We start from the raw sequence: 22,886 nt of genomic DNA, 5'->3' as shown, positions 1-22,886 counted from the left end.
CTTTAACTTGAAAACTCTCCACTGCACCAGTAGGAACCTTTTCTCCTCAGCCAACGCCACCTACTGTCATACCACCAAAAGAGAAATCCAGAACAGTAAAGGTCTCTCTTAAGCAATGAAACACTGTGCAACCGATACCAAGACCAACCTCTCTTCCCCTGTGATCGTACCTGTGCAACACGATCACTGAAACATCATCAACTAAACCATCACAATGGCTGCATCAAATAAACTATCAGTCTTCCATCCAGTCATTTCAAATGGTCCCCTTCAATATGTTCCCACACTCAAACTGTTTGTCAGCATTATGACAAGTTGTGAGCCAAACCAAGACTGCAGAGAAAAATGATGGAGGGATTGTCTCTCATTTCCTTTATCAGGTACCAATGCTGCTTTGAGACCAATTTGTTCTATTGAAATTAATTCTAAAGGTAAATAAAATGGTATTCCGAAATTGACCTTCGTACTCCTTGACTACCTTTGTTATCAGAAAAAAAATTAAATTTTCCAGAGTTTCATGCCTGCTGGGGATTATGTAGAACACTGGATATTTTGTCTTTCATCATCAAGATCCGCTAGCTCTTTACCAATTCATGAGCTCCTGCAATTCTATTTTGATAAGTACCCTAGTTATGGCCTCATCGAAAAAGCGAAGCAAGAGGTTTTAAATTTCCCATTACCCATCAGCACAGGAAATGACATCATGGCACCCTGGACTCCTCCTCCTCCTCCTCCCTCCCAGAACCTACCCAATGACCGCTGCAACACGTACACATAGTGGATGCGCCAAAGGCAAGCCCTTCTGCTCACGTCCATGCCTGAACCGTACCCAGAACCGGGAGCACTGCTCTGATCACTACTCTTAAGGTTGCCAGACCCTGAACGTAATTCCCTCAACTGCTGCTGTTAATATTATATTATGTTAATGTTATGGGGTATTTTTCAAGCGCATGGCTACTCCAGGGAGTGTCCCGGCGCGAACAGGTCCCCCTTGAAAGAAAAACAGTGTGCAATCTCATCCTAACAAAGTCCCCATTACTGATGAAACAGCCAGGTCTTAAGTTGGCTCCTGAAACTGAGACCTCACACCATGGTAGAAACTTTCATCTGTACCCACTACCGGTTCTCCAGCAGCCACCCACACCCCCCCAAACAAATATTAATAACAGCCTGAACAATCCCTCTCAACACACACACACACGAACCAATAACACCTACACTACACACCTCAGCAAACCGTCTTGTCAACACCCACTCTCATGCGTGGTTCTCAACACATGTCCTCACAGCAAACTCAAAATCAAAATAAGGATCATTCTGAGGAGCAACGCATCCGACATCCTCTTCATCACAGAATCTGGCTCAACCCCTTATCTGCTCCCGACATCACTACGGCAATACCAGGGGGCTACTAGATTGCATGACAGGACCACCTTCACAAGCCAGGAGGAGTACTCGCTATCATCTAGTAGGAATCTGTCAAATACACAACTTCCAAAGAGAAAGCCATCCCATTCATGGAATACCTGTACTTCAAGCTGCAAATCTCTGAAAAATTAACCCTGAATGAAAGTCTTGCCTACCGACCACCCAAGCCACCTTTGCGAACCTCATCACTGACTTTGTCGCTAAACTCACCATCTACTGCAGGGGATACATTTTCCATGGTGACCTCAACTTTCCTCTGGAAGACTGAAAGGATTCCTGATCTACTGCACTCCACGAAAGCTTGAGCAACATCAGACTCACCTAGCTTGTCAAAGAAACCAACACACACCACAGGACACACACGGGACCCAATCCTCATCACAAGCAACCGCATCAAATACAACTCAACCACACACCTCACATGGACCAGCCACTCCTTCATCCAATCTGAAGTCAACACCACTACCAAGTTCAGCACTCCAAGCCGCATGTGGGCTAAAATGACAGAAGCAGACTGGCTCAGCCTACTCCTTCCCGATCAGCCCAGCCCCATAGACCACCTCAACAACTGGATCAAGAACCGCGCGGAACACCTCGCACCCATCAAACCTAGCAAGCATAGTAGATCAAATAACCAGGCCAGGTTATACACAAAAGACCTCTAAGACACCAAACGACATTGTAAACAGCTAGAAAGAGAATGGAGAGCCAGCCATGACACCACTGATAGAACTTCCTGCAAGGCTGCACTCATATGCTGTCACCAGCTAATTAGATACACCAAGAAAAAAACACTAGTTGACATCATCGAAAAAAAGCTCCAACAGCTGCAAGGAGATTTTTTGGATCGTCAAAGATTTCACCTCACTCTCAGCCACTGTCAACTACATTGGTGACACCCAACAACCTATCCAACTTCTTCCTCAGCAAAATCGCACACCAACCTGACCCCAGAGTAATCATCATTAAACTACCCTCCACAACCAAGACGGCAAACCGACCTGAATGGACAAACCTGACTAGAAACGAGACCCCGGCAATCATGCAGACCAAGCATTCAGGGGCCCCAACGGGTTCAAGCCCCCACTACATCTACAACCTGGGAACATCACCGATCAGCATCACCCTGACTAACATCATCAACACCTCCATCACGTCAGCGACTTTCCTGTATGAATGGATAGTTGCAAAAGTCAACTCCCTCCTAAAGAAGCCAACAGCCGACCCAAATCAACTGAGCAATTACAACCCATCTTCCTCCTTCCCTGTCCAGCCAGAGTGATTAAAAAGGCCATTAACACGCATCTCACATCCCACCTTGAACTTCACCATCTTCTAGATAGCACACAATCAGGTTTCAGAAAGAACCATAGCACAGAAACAGCACTAATTGTGGACACCAACAACATTCAAAACATCCTGGATCGAGGAAAAATAGCTGCCCTCATTGGACTCGACCTCTCATCAGGCTTCACCGTGGCCTCCCATAATACCCTGAGCAGAAGACACCATAAGATTGGCATACAAGAATCCTTTCTCTAATGGATCTCTTCCGTCCTCATTGAAAGATCCCAAAGGGTCAGGCTGCCGCCCTTCACATCAGAGACCAAGCAATTGGTATGCGGGGACACACAGGGACCGTTTCTCAACCCCACTCTTTTCAACATTTACAAGACCCTGCACGCTAATATCATCCAATCACAAGACATCACCTTTATCTCCTATGCCAGTGACACATAACTAATTAACCAACTGCATAACCATGGTAGCAGACTAGATGCAAGCCAACTGCCTGAAGGTCATCTCTGGCAAGACTGAAGTACTGGGCTTCAACAACAAGACCTCCCAATGGGATTCCACCTGGTAGCCGTCGGAGCTGGGACCCATCCCCACAGACCACTCAAGAAATATAGGGATCATCCTAGATGACAAGCTCAACATGACTGCTCAAGTCAACGCAGCGTGCACCTCCTGCTTCCACATATTGCTCATGTTGCAAAAGATCTTCAAATGGTTGCCTCAGAGCACCAGATGGACTGTCACAGAAGCACTCATCACCAGCAGGCTGTTCTACAGTAACACTCTCTGTGCTGCAATCTCCAAACAACACTTGCACAGACTCCAAGCCATCTAGAAAGCAGCCTCAAAACTCATACTTGACCTCTCATGCCGCACCCACATCACACTCCACCACAGTAAGCTTCACTGGCTCCCCATTCACAAGCATAGCCAATTCAAACTTCTCACAGACACATACAAAGCCCTACACAACACAGGACCAGAATAACTGAACAGCCACCTACACTTTCACCAACCCATCAGAAACCTATGCTCTGCTTTACTCTCACTAGCACACACTCCCCGCATCTGCAAAAGCAAAACTGGAGATCGCTCATTCTCTTACATAGCACCCAAGACCTGAACAACCTCCCTCAACACATCAGAACCACCTCTTGGCTTCTTGTGTTCCGCAAGAAGCTGAAGACTTGGCTCTTCACATAAGCATCTTAGGACTGCACACCGTGCCCAATCGTGTGGATACCCTCTTAGGTGATTAGTGCGCTTTACAAATCGAGATAACATGCTTGGGAACCCTTATCTTGTCAGAGAACTTTTTTTATGCCTCTTCACTTCTCTATAAGACTGCTAAACATGAGAGCTGTATTCTTGAGAAATTAACGTATGCAAGCCTCAGTGCTTTTGAAGTCATTAACATCCTGCTTTGTGCCGGAAATATCATATTGGACGCAGTTTATTAGCTAGTGGGTTTGATAGAGCTGTTGAGTTCTTGAGGCTACTTTAAAAAATGTATCTGTTTCATTCAACTGGTAATCTCTGGAAACCTTAGTGTGGTTTGAGAAGTGTATTTAGTAATTTCAGCATAGCTCAAGAAAAAAGATGACACGTTGTCTTTGAAATATGGGATAATTAAATACTATGGACCACTCCTCGTGCCTTTTTGTTGAACATTTCTCAACTGGTGCAGCTTCTATTAAAGGTTGGGTTTTGGGACGGAACCTTCTACTTAACCATTTTGCTTGAGGTTTCTGGGATGAACCCTGTCGCCCCTTTCAGTGTTGTTTAGGTTCACAACCAGTTGGAAAGGAAGGAGGTAAGAACTTATGAGTAAGGAAAAATGACCTTCATGCTGATTCCATTATTCCTTTTTTCTTTCTCAGCTAAAATCTGTGGAGAAGATGGGCATGTGGATCCAAACTGCTTCCTTGCAGCACAATCAATAGTCTTTAATGCTATGGAACAAGAGTAAGTCTATCGCCTGGCGCTTAGTCTGCTAGTTCAGCGTTTCGTTATTCTATTTGATTTAGAGGCTATGTTTGCCGCGCACTAGTGTTAGTAGTGACAGCCTATAATAAATTTGGTGGCACTAAAGCTTTTAACAAAGGGTGAAATGGCAAATGATGAGTGTTCATGTACTGAATAAAAAAAATCATTGGACGCGTTATACTAAAGAATTTATTACTTAAAAACATGTGATTTGTAATGATTGGAGTAAGGAACAACACACAGGATTGGAGAGTCTTCATTTTGGTTTTTTAACCCCATGGGTATTTATACTGGTTAGACTTTGGTCTGTAACCATTAGTTTGACAGAACAAGGCGATCGCTCAGCAAGCTAGTATACATCCGTTAACTGTGTTTGTCATTTTGCCCCCTATTGCAAGGAAAGCAGGAAGCACCTGGACAACTTGGGTGTTTGGGAGGGGCTGGACAAGCAAGTGGACATAGAAGGGGGTGGCTAGGGTAGTTTGGTGACAATTGAGTGCGGACAAGAGGGGTTGGGGATCTACTTGTGGGACACCCCCGCGCCGCACGGCCACCAGCTGCTGCGTGTGCCCCTTGCCCTGCCTACACTGCCTCGTTGTTTGCCTCGCTGCCGCTGACCACGCCCCCTCCTCCGAGCGGCGTGGTCCGCGCTTTTGACTGCTTTTTTGTTGTTTTGCTTTAAATTTGTGCTTGTTTCCTTGTAAATTTGTGGTGTTTTGCTGACGTTTTCCTTCCTGTTTGCCCGCCTACCTCGCCGCCCTCCGCTCTCCCTCCCCGCTTCCCGCCACCGCCGATTACCCCGCCCCTTTTTCTCTTCTGTACCCTCCCCGCTCCCGCCTCCCAGCTGCTCCGCCCACCCGCGCACTTGGCCTTATATGGAGACCGGGCGACGCAGGTGAGTGTGACCCACTTGAGGGACACCCCAGCACCGCACGGCCACCAGCTGCTGCGTGTGCCCCTTGCCCTGCCTACACTGCCTCGTTGTTTGCCGCGCTGCCGCTGACCACGCCCCCTCCTCCGAGCGGCGTGGTCCGCGCTTTTGACTGCTTTTTTGTTGTTTTGCCTTAAATTTGTGCTTGTTTCCTTGTAAATTTGTGGTGTTTTGCTGACGTTTTCCTTCCTGTTTGCCCGCCTACCTCGCCGCCCTCCGCTCTCCCTCCCCGCTTCCCGCCACCGCCGATTACCCCACCCCTTTTTCTCTTCTGTACCCTCCCCGCCTCCCAGCTGCTCCGCCCACCCGCGTACTTCGCCTTATATGGAGACCGTGCGAACGTGCAGCGGTCACGCGCAGCGGGTGCGCCGATTGTGCACCGATTGTGCGCCGAAGGCGCGCCAAAGGTAAGCCCGTCTGCGCCCGTCCGCGACCGGATCGCGACCAGCGCCAGGACCCCTGGCCCACGAAGACCCCGACCTACCCGCCTGACGTACTCCGCCGCCACCCTCATCGCACTCAACACCGGCCGACTCCCAGAATGCCACCAAGCCACACCACGACGCACCCACGGACCTTTCAGCTGCCACGCCTGCAAATTCACCTGCATCCGGACCTGCCTCGCACCAGCACCCGCCAAGTCGAACACCAGCAGCACCCACCTCAAGTGCATCCTGCTCAACACCCGCTCCGTCCACAGACACGCCATCGAACTCTGGAACCTCCTAGACGCCACAGCCCCTGACGTTGCCTTCCTCACGGAGACCTGGATGAACGCCTCTTCAGCTCCCGACATCGCCATCGCCATCCCAGAGGGCTACAAGATCGTCCGGAGGGACCGCAACGCCAACCAGATGGGAGGAGGCATCGCCATCATCCACAGGAACACCATCCGTCTCACGACCAGCACCGACAACACCCTGACCAGCGCCGAACACCTGCATTTCCAGATCCACACCAACCCGAACACCACCCTCAGAGGCACCCTGATCTACCGACCCCCGGGACCACGCACCCAATTCAGCAAGGACATCGCCGACTTCGTCAGCCCGCATGCCCTCCCCTCCGCTGACTACATCCTCCTGGGGGACCTCAACTTCCATCTGGAGAACAACAACGACCGCAACACCAGCACCCTGCTCGACAACCTCGCCAATCTTGGACTCAAGCAGCTAGTGTCCACCCCCACCCACCTCGCCGGACACACACTCGACGCAGTCTTCTCCTCCAGCACAGACATCGACTTCAGCCACGCCACAGAGCTTCAATGGACGGACCACAGCTGCGTCCACTTCACCTTCAAGAGAACGACGACCCACCACCACCAGCAACAGGCCGCCCGCAGAAGCTGGAACAAGATCACAGCAGACCAGCTCGCCACCTCCCTGAGCCAGCACCCTCCTGCCAGCTCAGCGAACCCCAGCCAGGCCGCCGACAACCTCACGAAGTGGATCAGCATCTGCGCGGACGAGCTCGCCCCGCTGAGGACCCCGCCCAGCAGACCCGGCAGCAAGAAAGCCCTGTGGTTCACCGACGAACTCAAGAGCTCCAAGAAGAACTGCCGAGCCCTCGAGAGTCTGGAGAAGGGAACCTACACCGGACAACAGGACCACCCTCAAGCTGGCCACTCGGAAGCACCACCAGCTGATCCGCGCCGCCAAGAAAACTGCATTCAAGGACCGGCTGGACAACAACGCACACAACAACAAGGAACTCTTCAACATCGTGAAAGAGCTATCCAACCCCAGCGCAGGAAACAACGACATCACCCCATCGCAAGACCTCTGCAACTCCCTCGCTTCATACTTCCACAACAAGATCGCGGACATACACAACAGCTTCAACAACCAACCAACGCACACCATGTCCGAACAACCACCCCCCACCACCACCCTCCACGCCTGGACCCCGATCAGCACCGAAGACACCATCCGCACGATGAACTCCATCCACTCCGGATCCCCGACCGACCCCTGCCCTCACCACGTCTTCAACAAGGCCGACGCTGTCATCGCACCCCACCTGCGAGACATCATCAACACATCCTTCGACACCGCCACCTTCCCTGAGAGCTGGAAGCACGCCGAACTCAGCGCTCTACTCAAGAAACCAACAGCGGACCCCACCGAACTCAAGAACTACCGCCCCATCTCGCTCCTCCCGTTTCCAGCCAAAGTCATCGAGAAGACCGTCAACAAGCAGATGGCCGCCTTCCTCGAGACGAATGGATCCCTCAACCCCTCACAGTCCGGCTTCCGAGCCAATCACAGCACCGAGACCGCCCTCATCGCCGCCACCGATGACATCCGAGCCCTGATGGACAACGGAGAAACAGCGGCCCTCATCCTCCTAGACCTCTCCGCGGCATTCGACACTGTCTGCCACCGCACCCTAGTACAGCGCCTCAGCAACGTCGGAATCCAGGACAAGGCGCTGGAATGGATCATCTCCTTCCTCGACGGAAGAACACAGAGAGTCCGCCTACCACCGTACAAGTCAGAGGCCTCCGAAGTCATCTGCGGCGTCCCTCAAGGATCCTCTCTGAGCCCCACCCTCTTCAACGTCTACATGAGCCCCCTCGCGGCCATCGCACGCCAACACAACCTCAGCATAATCTCCTACGCCGACGACACCCAGCTGATCCTCTCCCTGACCAACGACCCCGCCACCGCCAGAACCAACCTGCACGAAGGGATGAAAGAGGTAGCCGAGTGGATGACGACCAGCCGCCTGAAACTGAACTCCGACAAGACGGAGGTCCTCATCCTGGGCTCTTCACCCTCCGCCTGGAACGACTCCTGGTGGCCTCCCGCCCTGGGCACCGCACCCAAACCGACAGACCATACACGCAACTTGGGCTTCATCCTGGACTCCGCCCTCTCCATGACCAGGCAAGTCAACAACGTCTCCTCGGCGTGCTTCAACATCCTACGCATGCTACGGAAGATCTTCTGGTGGATCCCCACCGGGACCAGGAAGACCGTCACCCAGGCCCTCGTCACTAGCCGACTGGACTACGGCAACGCCCTCTACGCCGGTACCACCGCCAAGCTCCAGAAGAGACTCCAGCGGATCCAGAACGCCTCAACCAGACTCATCCTCGACATCCCACGAACCAGCCACATCTCCGGACATCTGAGAGACCTTCACTGGCTCCCCGTCAACAAAAGAATCACCTTCCGCCTCCTCACCCACGCACACAAAGCCCTACACGACCAAGGCCCGAGCTACCTCAACAGCCGGATCAACTTCTACGCTCCCAAACGCCACCTCCGATCAGCCAACCACGCCCTCGCCGCCGTCCCCCGCATCCGAAGAGCGACTACAGGAGGAAGGTCCTTCTCCTACCTGGCCGCCAAGACCTGGAACTCCCTCCCGACCGACCTGCGCCTGACCCAAGACCACCTCTCCTTCAGGAAGAAGCTGAAGACCTGGCTGTTCGAGCAGTAGCGGCACCCCCCCTCCCCCAAGCGCCTTGAGACCCTACGGGTATGTAGCGCGCTCTATAAGTGTCATTGATTGATTGATTGACAATCTAGGGTGGTTGGCCGGAGCTGGGGCAGCCAGCTGACGACAGATGGTGGGCAGTAGAGGATAAGGAAGCAAACGGATAGTGGACGGTGGGTAAAAGGAGCTGAGGGAGTAAACAGACATTAAAGGGTGTGCAGAAGAAAATGGGGCAAACTGACTATGAAGGGTAGGCGAGTAAACAGACAATGGAGGGTGTGCAGGAGGTGTATAGACGGGGAGGGTCTGAGGGAATTAAGGTGACAACAGATTAGGCAGGAAGTGCTGGGGCTGCAAGTTGACAGTGCGGGGTGAGCGGGGGATGGGAAAGCAAGCTGACAATGCATGGAACATTGGAGGGGATGGGGAAGCAAGCTGACCATCAAGGGTAGGTGGGAGGGGCTGGGGAAGCAAATTGATGACAAGGGTGGGCTGGTGGGAATGGGAAAGTGCTTGGTAAAAAGAGGGCAGGCGGGAGGCAATGGAGAAGCATTTGCTAAGGAGGGCTGGAGGGCTAGCAGCCTTAGCAAATGGACAATGGAAGGTGGGTAGTCTTGTGGGAAGACATGGGGATGTGGGGAAGCAAGGGAATGTGGGTGCAGAGGAAGCAAGAGCGGCGAATGGGGGATTGTGAGAAGGAGGAACACGGGCTCCTGTAGAGTGCTTAAAGAAAAGGAAAAACATAGCTCCTGAAAAATGAGCAGTGGAAGAACACTAGTAATGCATCCACTCTCCAGAGGAGGGACAAGCACAAGAGTAAGAAGCCGCAAACAAATGAGATTGACCGTGAAGCCAACCAATGGGCGAGCTCTAAGCCCACTGTAAGTTTACAATATGTCTTGAAACAGACAGCGCATGCACTCTTAGGCGAGAACTAAAAAGGACTATTTTTCTGTCCTTATGCACTAATTCAGCAACATCAATAGGTGATGTCCTGAGACCTTGTCTATGGAATTATCAACATTGATTCTGCACTTAAAAAATAGTTTCAGACTTGAAAGAGTGCAATGTGATAACCCAAACTGGGTAATTATCCTGTATTTAAGTAATTGTTAGTGTAGTGGGTTCTTGAAAGTATTAAAAAGTGTTAAACAAAACTTTGTATATATTATTTTACGCCATGAAGTGGGTACTAACATAGAAATACATACCTATACCCATTATACATTGAGTTGGTAAAAAAAAACTGTATTTACGGTTACAGATTTTGTTTTTTATTTGGATAAATAATACTGTTTCTATAGTTCTGTAAAAAGGGTTTTCCCATTGTGAATTATTTTGTGAAGTGCACTGCAGATAAACGAGGAAAACAAAAAGAAACAAAATGGAATAGCTTTTCTGAATACATAGACTTATGAGCAATTTCAGGTCTTTTAGAAAAAACCTATAGTCTTCGTATTTATTCTGTAGTTCTCCTTTTTAGGTCTCTGCATGTCTAGGCTGCGCTTGCGCAGTCTCGCTGGCGAGATTTTAAGTTTTCCAGAGTGGGGCTTGAACCCGCCCCTCTTCTCCATTGGCTGGCTTCCTAAACGGAGGCTAGCCATTGGAGAAGAGGGGCGTCTGTCCATTTAAGCCCCATTCTTTTTCCGATTCGGGGGTGTGTTTTTTAGGTTCTTTCTCTTCTCTTCCCATTGGCTGGAATTTTACATTCCGGCCATGGGAAGAGGAAAGAAAGTAAAACACGCCCCCCCCCCCCCCCCAGTCGGAAAATGACGGGGCGTTTCTCCGAGCCATTTCTGCTGGACCTCGGAGAAACATGGTGGTGTCATGGCGTGGTCCGCTTTCCTGCCGGAGCTCGCTTTGCTGCCATCTACCAAGGGTAAGTATCTGCCCTCTAGTGACGGCCCTTTTGCATCTGCGTGGTCCGCTTTCCTGCCAGAGCTCGCTTTGGGGGCAAGGGAGCTGAATTCATAGAAGAAATGTTGGGGGATTCGGAAGGCGTGGGAGGCATTGGAAATACACTGGGAAACCAGCGCTGGAGATTGGAACATGGTACTATCATGGCGGGCGTGGGGAGCTGGAAAATACAAGCGATATATAGCTGGACACGATTACATAAAACAATGGGGGTGGGGCAGACATAACAAATGCTGGGGGTGGGGGGGGCAAGATGGCCGCACTTGTGTGAGGCTCCTGCTGCCGGGTTACCCTCCGGCGATTATCCTGCCCATCTTCCGATCACCATGTCACAGAACGGTCCTACCTTACTGCCTCTGCCACGGAGCTCCCTGCGAGACCCTTTGTAGATCGCAAATCAACCCCGATCTTGTGCTACTCGTCCTTTGATCCCTGCCACTGACAATCATGAAATGGCGGCAGCGGCGCCCTGGAAAACGGCCGGAGACACTAGCGCGCTGACTGGAGCGGTGCTGATGGTCTGGGAGACGGAGACCTGCTGTGCTCCTGGCCCCAACTAGCTGTGGACCTAAGGGCGCGGAGTGATGCCCGCGACGAAAGGAGACTGTCCTCTGCAGCTGCGGGGGGACACCGTTGTCCTCTGACAGTGCGTTGCGGAGGCCCTGGACCGAATCGTGCCGGACTGCCGCAGTGAGTTCTTCGCACTGGCTGGGGGCCCTTGCCGCAGGGGTGCCTGCATATCCCCTGTGTTGGTCCGGTGTGGCGAGAGGGAATACCACCCCCAACCTTGCTGGCTGCGGCAGCGGCCGGGCATACCGTGGGCAGAGGGCCCACCGGCGGCGCCGCCCAGCGCGTGGTTACCCTAGAAGCACTGGCTGTTCTGGGGGACTGTGGCGCGATCAGAGACTCTGGCTCCCTTTCCAGCGGCTGATACGCCTGCGCTGCTGCGGCTGTGCCCGCCCCTGGGACCCTTCTGCACACGGGGACTGTTGTGCAGCGGTCGGGCGGTGCAGCCAGATGAGCATAGAAGACCGCCATATTTCCTAATGCCCTGCTGAAATAGTGGCACGGCCTAAGACCTGCTGGGCCTCTGGCGGGACTTGATTCCCCCCCCCCCCCCCCTTTGGGCACTGCGGTGAGTGGAGGCGAAGGGGTGGGTGCCCCCCAACTAAGATTGTGCCAGCGGGGGCTTCAGGGACAATAACCCGTACAACGCCATATTTCTGCTCCCATGCGCCGTGCCTGGGAGGCTGCGACCACATACGCCAGAGGGTCACCCACCCGAAGAGACACTTGGCTGCCTATTTGATACCCCATACAGACCTCCAGTCCGCTAATTCACTCCAACATCATCATCCATTCTATTTTTGCGAGCCAATCTCACACAACTCGCCTGCACTCGACACATACCCTTGTGAGACAAGGGTGAGTGGTTTTCTTCCCCACCGCCCAAGTCGACCTTGAAGTAAGCAGCATACTGTGCTTTTGTGTGAGCGTCTGTGCGTGTATGAGGGGGTGTGTGCGGACGCACGTGTGTGTGTGTGCTCCTGTGCGTGTTTGAAAGACTATGTTCACAGTTCTGTGTGCTTGTGCATGTCTGTGCGTGTGATGGTGTGGACATGTATTTGAGTGTCTTTGTATTAGAGCATGGGATTGTATGTGTGCTTGTGCGTGTGGATGTTTCTGTATGTGTACTTGTATGCGCCCTCTGTTCGAGTATGAGATTGTGTGCGCACATTTGTGTGTGCTTGTGCATGTCTGTGCGTCTGATGGTGTGTGTGTGTGTGTGCATGTATTTGTGTGTACGTCCTTGGGAATTTTTTTTTGGAGCATGAGATTGTATGTGTACCTGTGTTTTTGATAGTTTATGTATGTGTGCTTGTGTGTGTGTGCGTGTCTGCATGTATGATGATGTGAGCGCATTTGTGTGTGCTTGTGCATGTCTGTGCATGTGTCGATGTTTGTGTGCATGTATTTGGGTGTTTTTGTATTAGAGCCTGGGATTTTGTGTGCTTGTATTCTTGGATGTTTTCTGTCTATGTGCTTGGGTGTGTGCGTCAGTGCGCATATGGCTCTGTGTGTGTGTGGCTCTGTGTGTGTGTGGCTCTGTGTGTGTGTGGCTCTGTGTGTGTGTGGCTCTGTGTGTGTGTGTGGCTCTGTGTGTGTGTGTGTGGCTCTGTGTGTGTGTGTGTGGCTCTGTGTGTGTGTGTGGCTCTGTGTGTGTGTGTGGCTCTGTGTGTGTGTGGCTCTGTGTGTGTGTGGCTCTGTGTGTGTGGCTCTGTGTGGGCGTGGCTCTGTGTGGGCGTGGCTCTGTGTGTGTGGCTGTGTGTGTGTGTGGCTCTGTGTGTGTGTGTGGCTCTGTGTGTGTGTGTGGCTCTGTGTGTGTGGGTGTGGCTCTGGGTGTGTGTGGCTCTGTGTGGGTGTGTATGGCTCTGTGTGGGTGTGTGTGGCTCTGTGTGGGTGTGTGTGTTGGGCTCTGTGTGTGTGTGTTGGGCTCTGTGTGTGTGGCTCTGTGTGTGTGTGGCTCTGTGTGTGTGTGGCTCTGTGTGTGTGTGGCTCTGTGTGTGTGTGGCTCTGTGTGTGTGTGGCTCTGTGTGTGTGTGGCTCTGTGTGTGTGTGTGTGGCTCTGTGTGTGTGTGTGTGGCTCTGTGTGTGTGTGTGGCTCTGTGTGTGTGTGTGTGGCTCTGTGTGTGTGTGTGTGGCTCTGTGTGTGTGTGTGTGGCTCTGTGTGTGTGTGTGTGTGGCTCTGTGTGTGTGTGTGTGGCTCTGTGTGTGTGTGTGTGGCTCTGTGTGTGTGTGTGGCTCTGTGTGGGTGTGTGTGGCTCTGTGTGGGTGTGTGTGGCTCTGTGTGGGTGTGTGTGGCTCTGTGTGGCTCTGTGTGGGTGTGTGTGGCTCTGTGTGGGTGTGTGTGGCTCTGTGTGGGTGTGTGTGGCTCTGTGTGGGTGTGTGTGGCTCTGTGTGGGTGTGTGTGGCTCTGGGTGTGTGTGGCTCTGGGTGTGTGTGGCTCTGTGTGGGTGTGGCTCTGTGTGGGTCTGTGTGTGTGGCTGTGTATTGGGCTCTGTGTGTGTGTTGGGCTCTGTGTGTGTGTTGGGCTCTGTGTGTGTGTTGGGCTCTGTGTGTGTGTTGGGCTCTGTGTGTGTGTGTGTGGGGGGGGGCTCTGTGTGTGTGTGTGGGGCTCTGTGGGTGTGTGTGGTGCTCTGTGTGTGTGTGTGGGGCTCTGTGTGTGTGTGTTGGGCTCTGTGTTGGGCTCTGTGTGTTGGGCTCTGTGTGTTGGGCTCTGTGTGTTGGGCTCTGTGTGTGTGGCTCTTTGTGTGTGGCTCTGTGTGTATGTGCTGGGCTCTGTGTGTGTGTGTTGGGCTCTGTGTGTGTGTTTTGGGCTCTGTGTGTGTGTGTTGGGCTCTGTGTGTGTGTGTTGGGCTCTGTGTGTGTGTGTTGGGCTCTGTGTGTGGCTCTGTGTGTATTGGGCTCTGTGTGTGTGTGGGGGGGGGCTCTGTGTGTCTGTGCTGGGCTCTGTGTGTGTGTGCTGGGCTCTGTGTGTGTGTGCTGGGCTCTGTGTGTGTGTGCTGGGCTCTGTGTGTGTGTGCTGGGCTCTGTGTGTGTGTGCTGGGCTCTGTGTGTGTGTGCTGGGCTCTGTGTGTGTGTGCTGGGCTCTGTGTGTGTGTGCTGGGCTCTGTGTGTGTGTGCTGGGCTCTGTGTGTGTGTGCTGGGCTCTGTGTGTGTGTGTTGGGCTCTGTGTGTTTGTGTTGGGCTCTGTGTGTTTGTGTTAGGTTCTGTGTGTGTGTGTGTTGGGCTCTGTGTGTGTGTGTTGGGCTCTGTGTGTGTGTGAGTTGGGCTCTGTGTGTGTGTGAGTTGGGCTCTGTGTGTGTGTGAGTTGGGCTCTGTGTGTGTGTGTGTGTGTGTTTGTTGGGCTCTGTGTGTGTGTTGGGCTCTGTGTGTGTGGCTCTCTGTGTGTGTGTGTCTCTTTGTGTGTGGCTCTGTGTGTGTGGCTCTGTGTGTGTGGCTCTGTGTGTGTGGCTCTGTGTGTGTTGGGCCCTGTGTGTGTGTGTGTGTGTGTTGGGTTCTGTGTGTGTGTGTGTGTGTGTTGGGTTCTGTGTGTGTGTGTGTGTGTGTTGGGCTCTGTGTGTGTGTGTTGGGCTCTGTGTGTGTGTGTTGGGCTCTGTGTGTGTGTGTTGGGCTCTGTGTGTGTGTGTGTTGGGCTCTGTGTGTGTGTGTGTGTTGGGCTGTGTGTGTGTGTGTTGGGCTCTGTGTGTGTGTGTTGGGCTCTGTGTATGTGTGTTGGGCTCTGTGTGTGTGTGTTGGGCTCTGTGTGTGTGTGTTGGGCTCTGTGTGTGTGTGTTGGGCTCTGTGTGTGTTGGGCGTGTGTGTGTGTGGCTTTGTGTGTGGCTCTCTGTGTGTGTGTGATTTGGGCTCTGTGTGTGGGGGGCTGTGTGTGGGGGGGCTGTGTGTGGGGGGCTGTGTGTGGGGGGCTGTGTGTGTGGCTGTGTGTGTGTGGCTGTGTGTGTGTGGCTGTGTGTGTGTGGCTGTGTGTGTGTGGGTCTGTGTGTGTGTGTGTGTGTGTGTGTCTGTGTGTGTGTCTGTGTGTGTGTGTGTGTGTGCGTGTGTGGCTGTGTGGCTCTAGGTGTGTGTGGCTCTGTGTGTGTGTGTTTGGCTGTGTGTGTTGGGCTCTGTGTGTGTGTGTGTTGGGCTGTGTGTGTGTGTGTGTGTGTTGGGCTGTGTGTGTGTGTGTTGGGCTGTGTGTGTGTGTGTTGGGTTCTGTGTGTGTGTTGGGCTCTGTGTGTGTTGGGCTCTGTGTGTGTTGGGCTCTGTGTGTGTTGGGCTGTGTGTGTGTTGGGCTGTGTGTGTTGGGCTCTGTGTGTGTTGGGCTCTGTGTGTGTTGGGCTCTGTGTGTGTCGGGCTCTGTGTGTGTCGGGCTCTGTGTGTGTCGGGCTCTGTGTGTGTCGGGCTCTGTGTGTGTCGGGCTCTGTGTGTGTCGGGCTCTGTGTGTGTCGGGCTCTGTGTGTGTCGGGCTCTGTGTGTGTCGGGCTCTGTGTGTGTCGGGCTCTGTGTGTGTCGGGCTCTGTGTGTGTCGGGCTCTGTGTGTGTGTGTTGGGCTCTGTGTGTGTGTGTTGGGCTTTGTGTGTGTGTGTTGGGCTTTGTGTGTGTGTGTTGGGCTCTGTGTGTGTGTGTTGGGCTCTGTGTGTGTGTGTTGGGCTTTGTGTGTGTGTGTTGGGCTCTGTGTGTGTGTGTTGGGCTCTGTGTGTGTGTGTTGGGCTCTGTGTGTGTGTGTTGGGCTCTGTGTGTCGGGCTCTGTGTGTGTCGGGCTCTGTGTGTGTCGGGCTCTGTGTGTGTCGGGCTCTGTGTGTGTCGGGCTCTGTGTGTGTCGGGCTCTGTGTGTGTCGGGCTCTGTGTGTGTCGGGCTCTGTGTGTGTGTGTTGGGCTCTGTGTGTTGGGCTCTGTGTGTGTGTGTTGGGCTCTGTGTGTGTGTGTGTGTGTTGGGCTCTGTGTGTGTGTGTGTGTGTGTTGGGCTCTGTGTGTGTGTGTGTGTGTTGGGCTCTGTGTGTGTGTGTGTGTTGGGCTCTGTGTGTGTGTGTGTGTTGGGCTCTGTGTGTGTGTGTGTGTTGGGCTCTGTGTGTGTGTGTGTGTTGGGCTCTGTGTGTGTGTGTTGGGCTCTGTGTGTGTGTGTTGGGCTCTGTGTGTGTGTGTGTTGGGCTCTGTGTGTGTGTGTTGGGCTCTGTGTGTGTGTGTCGGGCTCTGTGTGTGTGTGTTGGGCTCTGTGTGTTGGGCTCTGTGTGTGTGTGTTGGGCTCTGTGTGTGTGTGTGTGTGTGTGTTGGGCTCTGTGTGTGTGTGTGTGTGTTGGGCTCTGTGTGTGTGTGTGTGTGTTGGGCTCTGTGTGTGTGTGTGTGTGTTGGGCTCTGTGTGTGTGTGTGTGTGTTGGGCTCTGTGTGTGTGTGTGTGTTGGGCTCTGTGTGTGTGTGTGTGTTGGGCTCTGTGTGTGTGTGTGTGTTGGGCTCTGTGTGTGTGTGTGTGTGTTGGGCTCTGTGTGTGTGTGTTGGGCTCTGTGTGTGTGTGTGTTGGGCTCTGTGTGTGTGTGTTGGGCTCTGTGTGTGTGTGTGTTGGGCTCTGTGTGTGTGTGTTGGGCTCCGTGTGTGTGTGTTGGGCTCCGTGTGTGTGTGTTGGGCTCTGTGTGTGTGTGTTGGGCTCTGTGTGTGTGTGTTGGGCTCTGTGTGTGTGTGTTGGGCTCTGTGTGTGTGTGTTGGGCTCTGTGTGTGTGTGTTGGGCTCTGTGTGTGTGTGTTGGGCTCTGTGTGTGTGTGTTGGGCTCTGAGTGTGTGTGTGGAGCTCTTCGTGTGTTGGGCTCTGTGTGTGTGGGGCTCTGTGTGTGTGGGGCACTGTGTGTGTGGAGCTCTGTCTGTGTGTGGGACTCTGTCTGTGTGTGGGACTCTGTCTGTGTGTGGGACTCTGTCTGTGTGTGGGACTCTGTGTGTGGGACTCTGTCTGTCTGTGTGTGGGACTCTGTCTGTCTGTGTGTGGGACTCTGTCTGTCTGTGTGTGGGACTCTGTCTGTGTGTGTGGGGCTCTGTCTGTGTGTGTGTGGCTCTGTCTGTGTGTGTGTGGCTCTGTCTGTGTGTGTGTGGCTCTGTCTGTGTGTGTGTGGCTCTGTCTGTGTGTGTGTGGCTCTGTCTGTGTGTGTGTGGCTCTGTCTGTGTGTGTGTGTGGCTCTGTCTGGGTGTGTGTGTGGCTCTGTCTGGGTGTGTGTGGCTCTGTGTGTGTGTGTGGCTCTGCCTGTGTGTGTGGCTCTGCCTGTGTGTGTGTGTGGCTCTGTCTGTGTGTGTGTGTGTGGATCTCCAGATCATATCAGAGGCAGAGGACTCGGACGACTCGATTCCATCACGTCAACCCGTGAGTACCTCTGCCCACTGCCCAATCCAAAGACGAAGTTCAGCACTCCGCCCAAGGGGCCCAGTCGAGACCAAGTGCTCCCTCTAAAAGTCCAGACTTCGAGCTCGGCTCCGAGGAAGACAACTACGCCTTCAGGTGCTTCGGCACTGAGCAAACCACACGTGCCGATTCCACTACCTCCAGCGGCACCGAGGCCAAAAGACTCTTCGGCACCGAAGCCAAAAGACTCTTCGGCACCGAAGCCAAAAGACTCTTCGGCACCGAAGCCAAAAGACTCTTCGGCACCGAAGCCAAAAGACTCTTCGGCACCGAAGCCAAAAGACTCTTCGGCACCGAAGCCAAAAGACTCTTCGGCACCGATGCCAAAAGACTCTTCGGCACCGAAGCCAAAAGACTCTTCGGCACCGAAGCCAAAAGACTCTTCGGCACCGAAGCCAAAAGACTCTTCGGCACCGAAGCCAAAAGACTCTTCGGCACCGAAGCCAAAAGACTCTTCGGCACCGAAGCCAAAAGACTCTTCGGCACCGAAGCCAAAAGACTCTTCGGCACCGAAGCCAAAAGACTCTTTAGCACCGAAACTGAAAGATTCTTCGACGCCGAAAGCGAAAGACCCTTCGGTACCGAAATCAAAAGATCCTTCGCCACTGCAGACTAGTTGTAAGGAAAGAAGCTCCGGCTCCGAAGCCGTCGACTTCCAAAGCTTAAGATGGAAAGTCAGCTTCCAATCCGAAGACTGCCGCTCCAGTGACAACACCCGCAAGGCCGGATTCCGAGGTTTCGAAGCCCTCTGACACGCCTGTCAAGCCGAAAGCAACACCATCGGCACCAAGAACTTTGCCACAGGACACTGTAACACCTCCCAAGGCAAAATGACAAAAACAAAATCTGTTGGAACCAAAAAAATCGTCGCCGAAGAAGGTTGTAGAAGAAGAAGAGGAAGAATTGTTCAGACCAGATCCTAAACAAAAGAGGATCTACATAAACCCCAAGACTGGACATGTGGATGTTATCCCTCCATAAGAAGAGAACAGCAGAAACACAACCTACACCTGTGGTTGCTGCCAAAAAGGACTGTGCAACTTTCCCTATGCACCCTCCTTCTCCTGTATCTCCTTCCTCTCCTATCCCTCCTTACATTTCACCTCAAATCTCTCCTGTAGCCTCTCCTGCATCCTCACATTCACCACAAACTGATGAGGAGTATGACTTAGGTGGTGGGGAGGATCCGAATGCAGACCCAAATACATATCCCTTAGATGAGGATGTCTATACTTTTCCACCTCGTAATGTGCCTGATATTCCGGATCCACACATATACCCATCAAAGCCCTCTCCTCCAGTGGATAGCATTGGCTTTAATCACCTCTTACACAGAGCTGCTATCTACCACAATGTTACAATGCACTCTAATGACATTGAGGAGGATTTTCTGTTAGATACTTTTGAGCCATCACACAGATCCACTTACATTCTTCCCATGATCAAAAGAGTCATTAACCACGCTCCAGAAATATTCAAAGATCCTCTACGTGCTAGGATACTGAATCCAAGGATAGAAAATAAATATAGGCCTGCAACCTCTGACCCAACCTATGTTAAGGGGCATCCTCCTCTAGACTCCTTGGTGGTGTCCAATGCAAGAAAAAGAGCGAATTCACAGACTTCTGGTGAAACGCCCCCACCTGACAAAGAATTCAAAGTTATTGATGCGTCAGGTAAAAGGATTGCTGCACAAGCTACAAATATATGGCGCATTGCAAATACACACGCCCTTCTCTCACGTTATGACAGGGCTCATTACGACCAATTAGATACACTAATAGAGCACCTTCCAGATCAGTGTACAGATCAGGCAACTGAGGGGGGCGGAGCTTGCCGGCAGCTAAGGTGGCTGCTTAAACCCGAGGCTTCGCCATGCACCTCTAAATATCCTGCATTATCCTATCACAGGGCAACAATCTGGGTCCCACACTCCCTCCACAGACGGCGGATTTTGCTGGATCTCCGGCGACCCTAAAACTGCGAAGCTACGACACCCCGGGGCACTAACTTGGAGCGGTGAAGATCTGCACGCTGACAGGCTGCAAAGCACACTAGCCCGGGTGACGTGCACGGACGTGCGGATACGTGGAGTGCGGTCGCCTCGGAGGCCGGAGGGGGAAGCACCCGGAAGCTCGGACCGGGACCTCCTCGGCCGAGACGGAAGGTTGGGAGCTGACGCTGCTACTCCGAGAGGGAAGATTACTCCTCCAACCGCGCCCCTGAGACCCTGCGAGGCAGAAGAGGTGGCACGCTGCCAGGAGACGCCATTTGCAGCGGAGGGGATCGGCGCAGTGATCGTGCTGGTGTCGGTGAGGCCGGGAGCCGGGTTCCTGGAGTGAGGACATGATTGGAGGCCTACAGGAGAGAAGTTGGGAGGTCGCAGGTCCAGCCACAGCGGGGCCATGGTGGAGTACAGAGTTCGCCCACAGTGGTCGCATAGAGCCGGGCCGGGCTGGAACTTTATTGCAATGCTGTGAGAGGAAGACGCCCGACACCAGCTTGATAGTGATAGTTGGGACCCTGCGTCTGGGAGTGGCGTAGCGGCCTGTCCTGCCGTAGGTCGAACAGACGCGGAATGGTCTCCCCTGGTGAGGAAAGCCACGAGAGTTCCCGCAGTTGGGTGGCGGTCCTGCCATTGCGATGGGCAAAGGGGAAAAGACGCAAAGTAGGCTTCCCTTCGCGCAGAGAAGATTGCAGCTGCAAAGCCCTCCCGTGGAACACTGGGCAGTCACACAGCCGGAGGAAGAACAGGTGGCTGACTCCGATATCAAGAGCATGCTGCGCTCTATGGAGTCTTCAGTCCAGTATCTCTGCACTAGGCACCAAAATGGACGCCATGATGTACAGGATGGACCGCATGGCTGAATGCCTAGAAAAGCATGCTGAGAAACACGACATGGCGGAGAGGAGAATAACGGAAGTCGAAGAGGCGCAGACTGAGTTAGACAAGGCGCACAAGAGGGTGGATAGCCTGATGCGGTCCCTGCAAGACAAGACGGAGGATTTAGAAGCACGCTCACGACGTAGTAACCTTCGCATAACGGGCCTGCCGGAGAACACGCAAACTGGCACAATGGAACTATTTGTCGAGAAGCTCCTCACCACCCTCCTGGGATAGGGGGTGTTCTCAGCAATGTTTGTGGTGGAACGAGCGCATCGAACACTGGGCCCGTGGCCACGACCGGGGGCGCCTCCCTGCCCAATCATTGCTAAACTGCTCAACTACCGCGACAGAGACGCTGCCCTCAGGCTAGCTAGAGCCAAATCGGCGCTCCAATGCTTAAGTGCAAGAAGCGCGCAAACACTTTATCCAGCATAAGAACTGGGACTGGATTACGCGATACTGTACGCTGCCAAATTGCGTCTCAACCGAAAGGGACACTCTCATATATTCACGGACCCAAAAGAACTGCAGCAAGCAATGAAGGGATGGTCGAGAGAGCAGAGACTAGGTAACGCGGAAACGCCGGAGAATGGTGAAAATAGTCATCTAGACGAGCAGGAATGAACAAGAACTCTGAACTTTAGAGTAGGCCGGACTGGGTGCGGAGGTTCTCTGGCTACTTGAACATTCCGCCCTGCGGAGAGGACATGGTCCGCTCCACTGTTGGAAGACTTCTGGCAGATAAGTAGAGACAGGAGTAAAGGGAGGTGGCATTGGTCCTAATATCTGCCTGGTATTTGTGGTAAAATTGAAACGGACTAGCCTGCACAATGTGGAACTGAGTTGTTACACGGAGGTAAACGGAGACAGTGAAAGAGGGAGGAGGAGAAGGTGACCTTACTGGGTATAAGGTGGAAATATGAAGCAGCTCTGGACATACCGAAATCAGTGGCGGGGTGGGGGCCTGACAAAGCGCTTTGAGAACATTGAGGGTTATAGGCTGTCAGGCGACCTTGGTCCCCGAGCGCAATGCACTGTTGATGTTCTAATCACCTAGTTGGGTGATTTGGTTTTGGGACGGGGAGGGTTGGATGGCAATCTGCAAGGCCAAGTTGGGGGGGGTCTGCTGTGGGAGGGGGGTGGAGGGGTTGGGGAAGATTTGGGTACAATGTTATATGCTCTGCCTGCTCATGTTGTCTACGCTAGCCTTGAGCTATCTGCTGACATTCGCCGATTTACCCCACTGCTAAGATGTCTAGTGCAAACGGTGTAACCCCAGAGGGGGAGGCGGGGACACTTAGGGCTCTGACATGGAATGTGAGACTCGCAAACTCAGAAAGGTCATGAACTATTTGCAGCGACACGGAGTGGATTTGGCACTCATTCAGGAAACGCAACTCCCGCTCTCAAGTAAAATGCTTCTCAGTAGAGGGCTGGTGGGCAACATCACGGTTGCAGGGTTCACGACACATTCCAGGGGAGTATTGACGTGGGTGAATCCTAAATCAAAATTAATATTGTCCTTGCTGATGGCGGGCCCGGAGGGCCGATATTTACTATCAAGATGCAAAGGGAAGGGATACGACCTCATTGTGGTTAATGTGTACGGTCCCAACTACGACTCCCCAGATTTTTACGATACCTTAGCTCAGTACTGCCGAGCATATACCAATGCACAAATGCTTTGGGGTGGAGACTTTAACCTGGTGCTGGACCCAGAGCTAGACCGGTCATCAGGCCCACTGCGTAGACCCTCGGCTGCAGCACAAAAAATTCAAACTGAGCTCATCACACTAGACCTAGTAGATCTGTGGAGGAGTAGGAATACAATGCGGGGGGGCTACATACATTACTCCGCATTTCACGATATACACACCAGAATTGACTATTGGTTGGCGTCCTCCTCTGTTATGGGAGGCGTCAGGTTCTGTGCGGGGCTGGCGCGCAGCCTCTGATCACTCACCACTGCTTCTGGTTCTGGAGACACCAACAAAAAGAATTCCACCTTTCACATGGCGATTTCCCCCGTACTCCTTACTAGATGACCAATTTAGGGGCGAGCTGGCTGAAGAG

General features: G+C 52.9%; 1 protein-coding gene across 3 annotated transcripts in view; it reads left to right on the top strand.

Annotated features, from left to right (window-relative positions):
• The window catches only part of AKAP10 (A-kinase anchoring protein 10), a 504,896-nt gene that overhangs the window by 321,990 nt on the left and 160,020 nt on the right, over positions 1–22,886 (top strand). For all 3 annotated transcript variants that reach the window (XM_086955011.1, XM_086955012.1, XM_086955009.1), the window contains exon 6: positions 4,608–4,692. In XM_086955011.1, the coding sequence (XP_086811137.1) occupies positions 4,608–4,692 (85 nt within the window). The remainder of the gene's footprint in view (positions 1–4,607; positions 4,693–22,886) is intronic.

This window comes from Lissotriton vulgaris, chromosome 2_1 (genome assembly GCF_964263255.1).
Source record: "Lissotriton vulgaris chromosome 2_1, aLisVul1.2, whole genome shotgun sequence".
Classification (NCBI taxonomy): domain Eukaryota; kingdom Metazoa; phylum Chordata; class Amphibia; order Caudata; family Salamandridae; genus Lissotriton; species Lissotriton vulgaris.
This window is presented reverse-complemented; position numbering and strand designations above follow the sequence as displayed.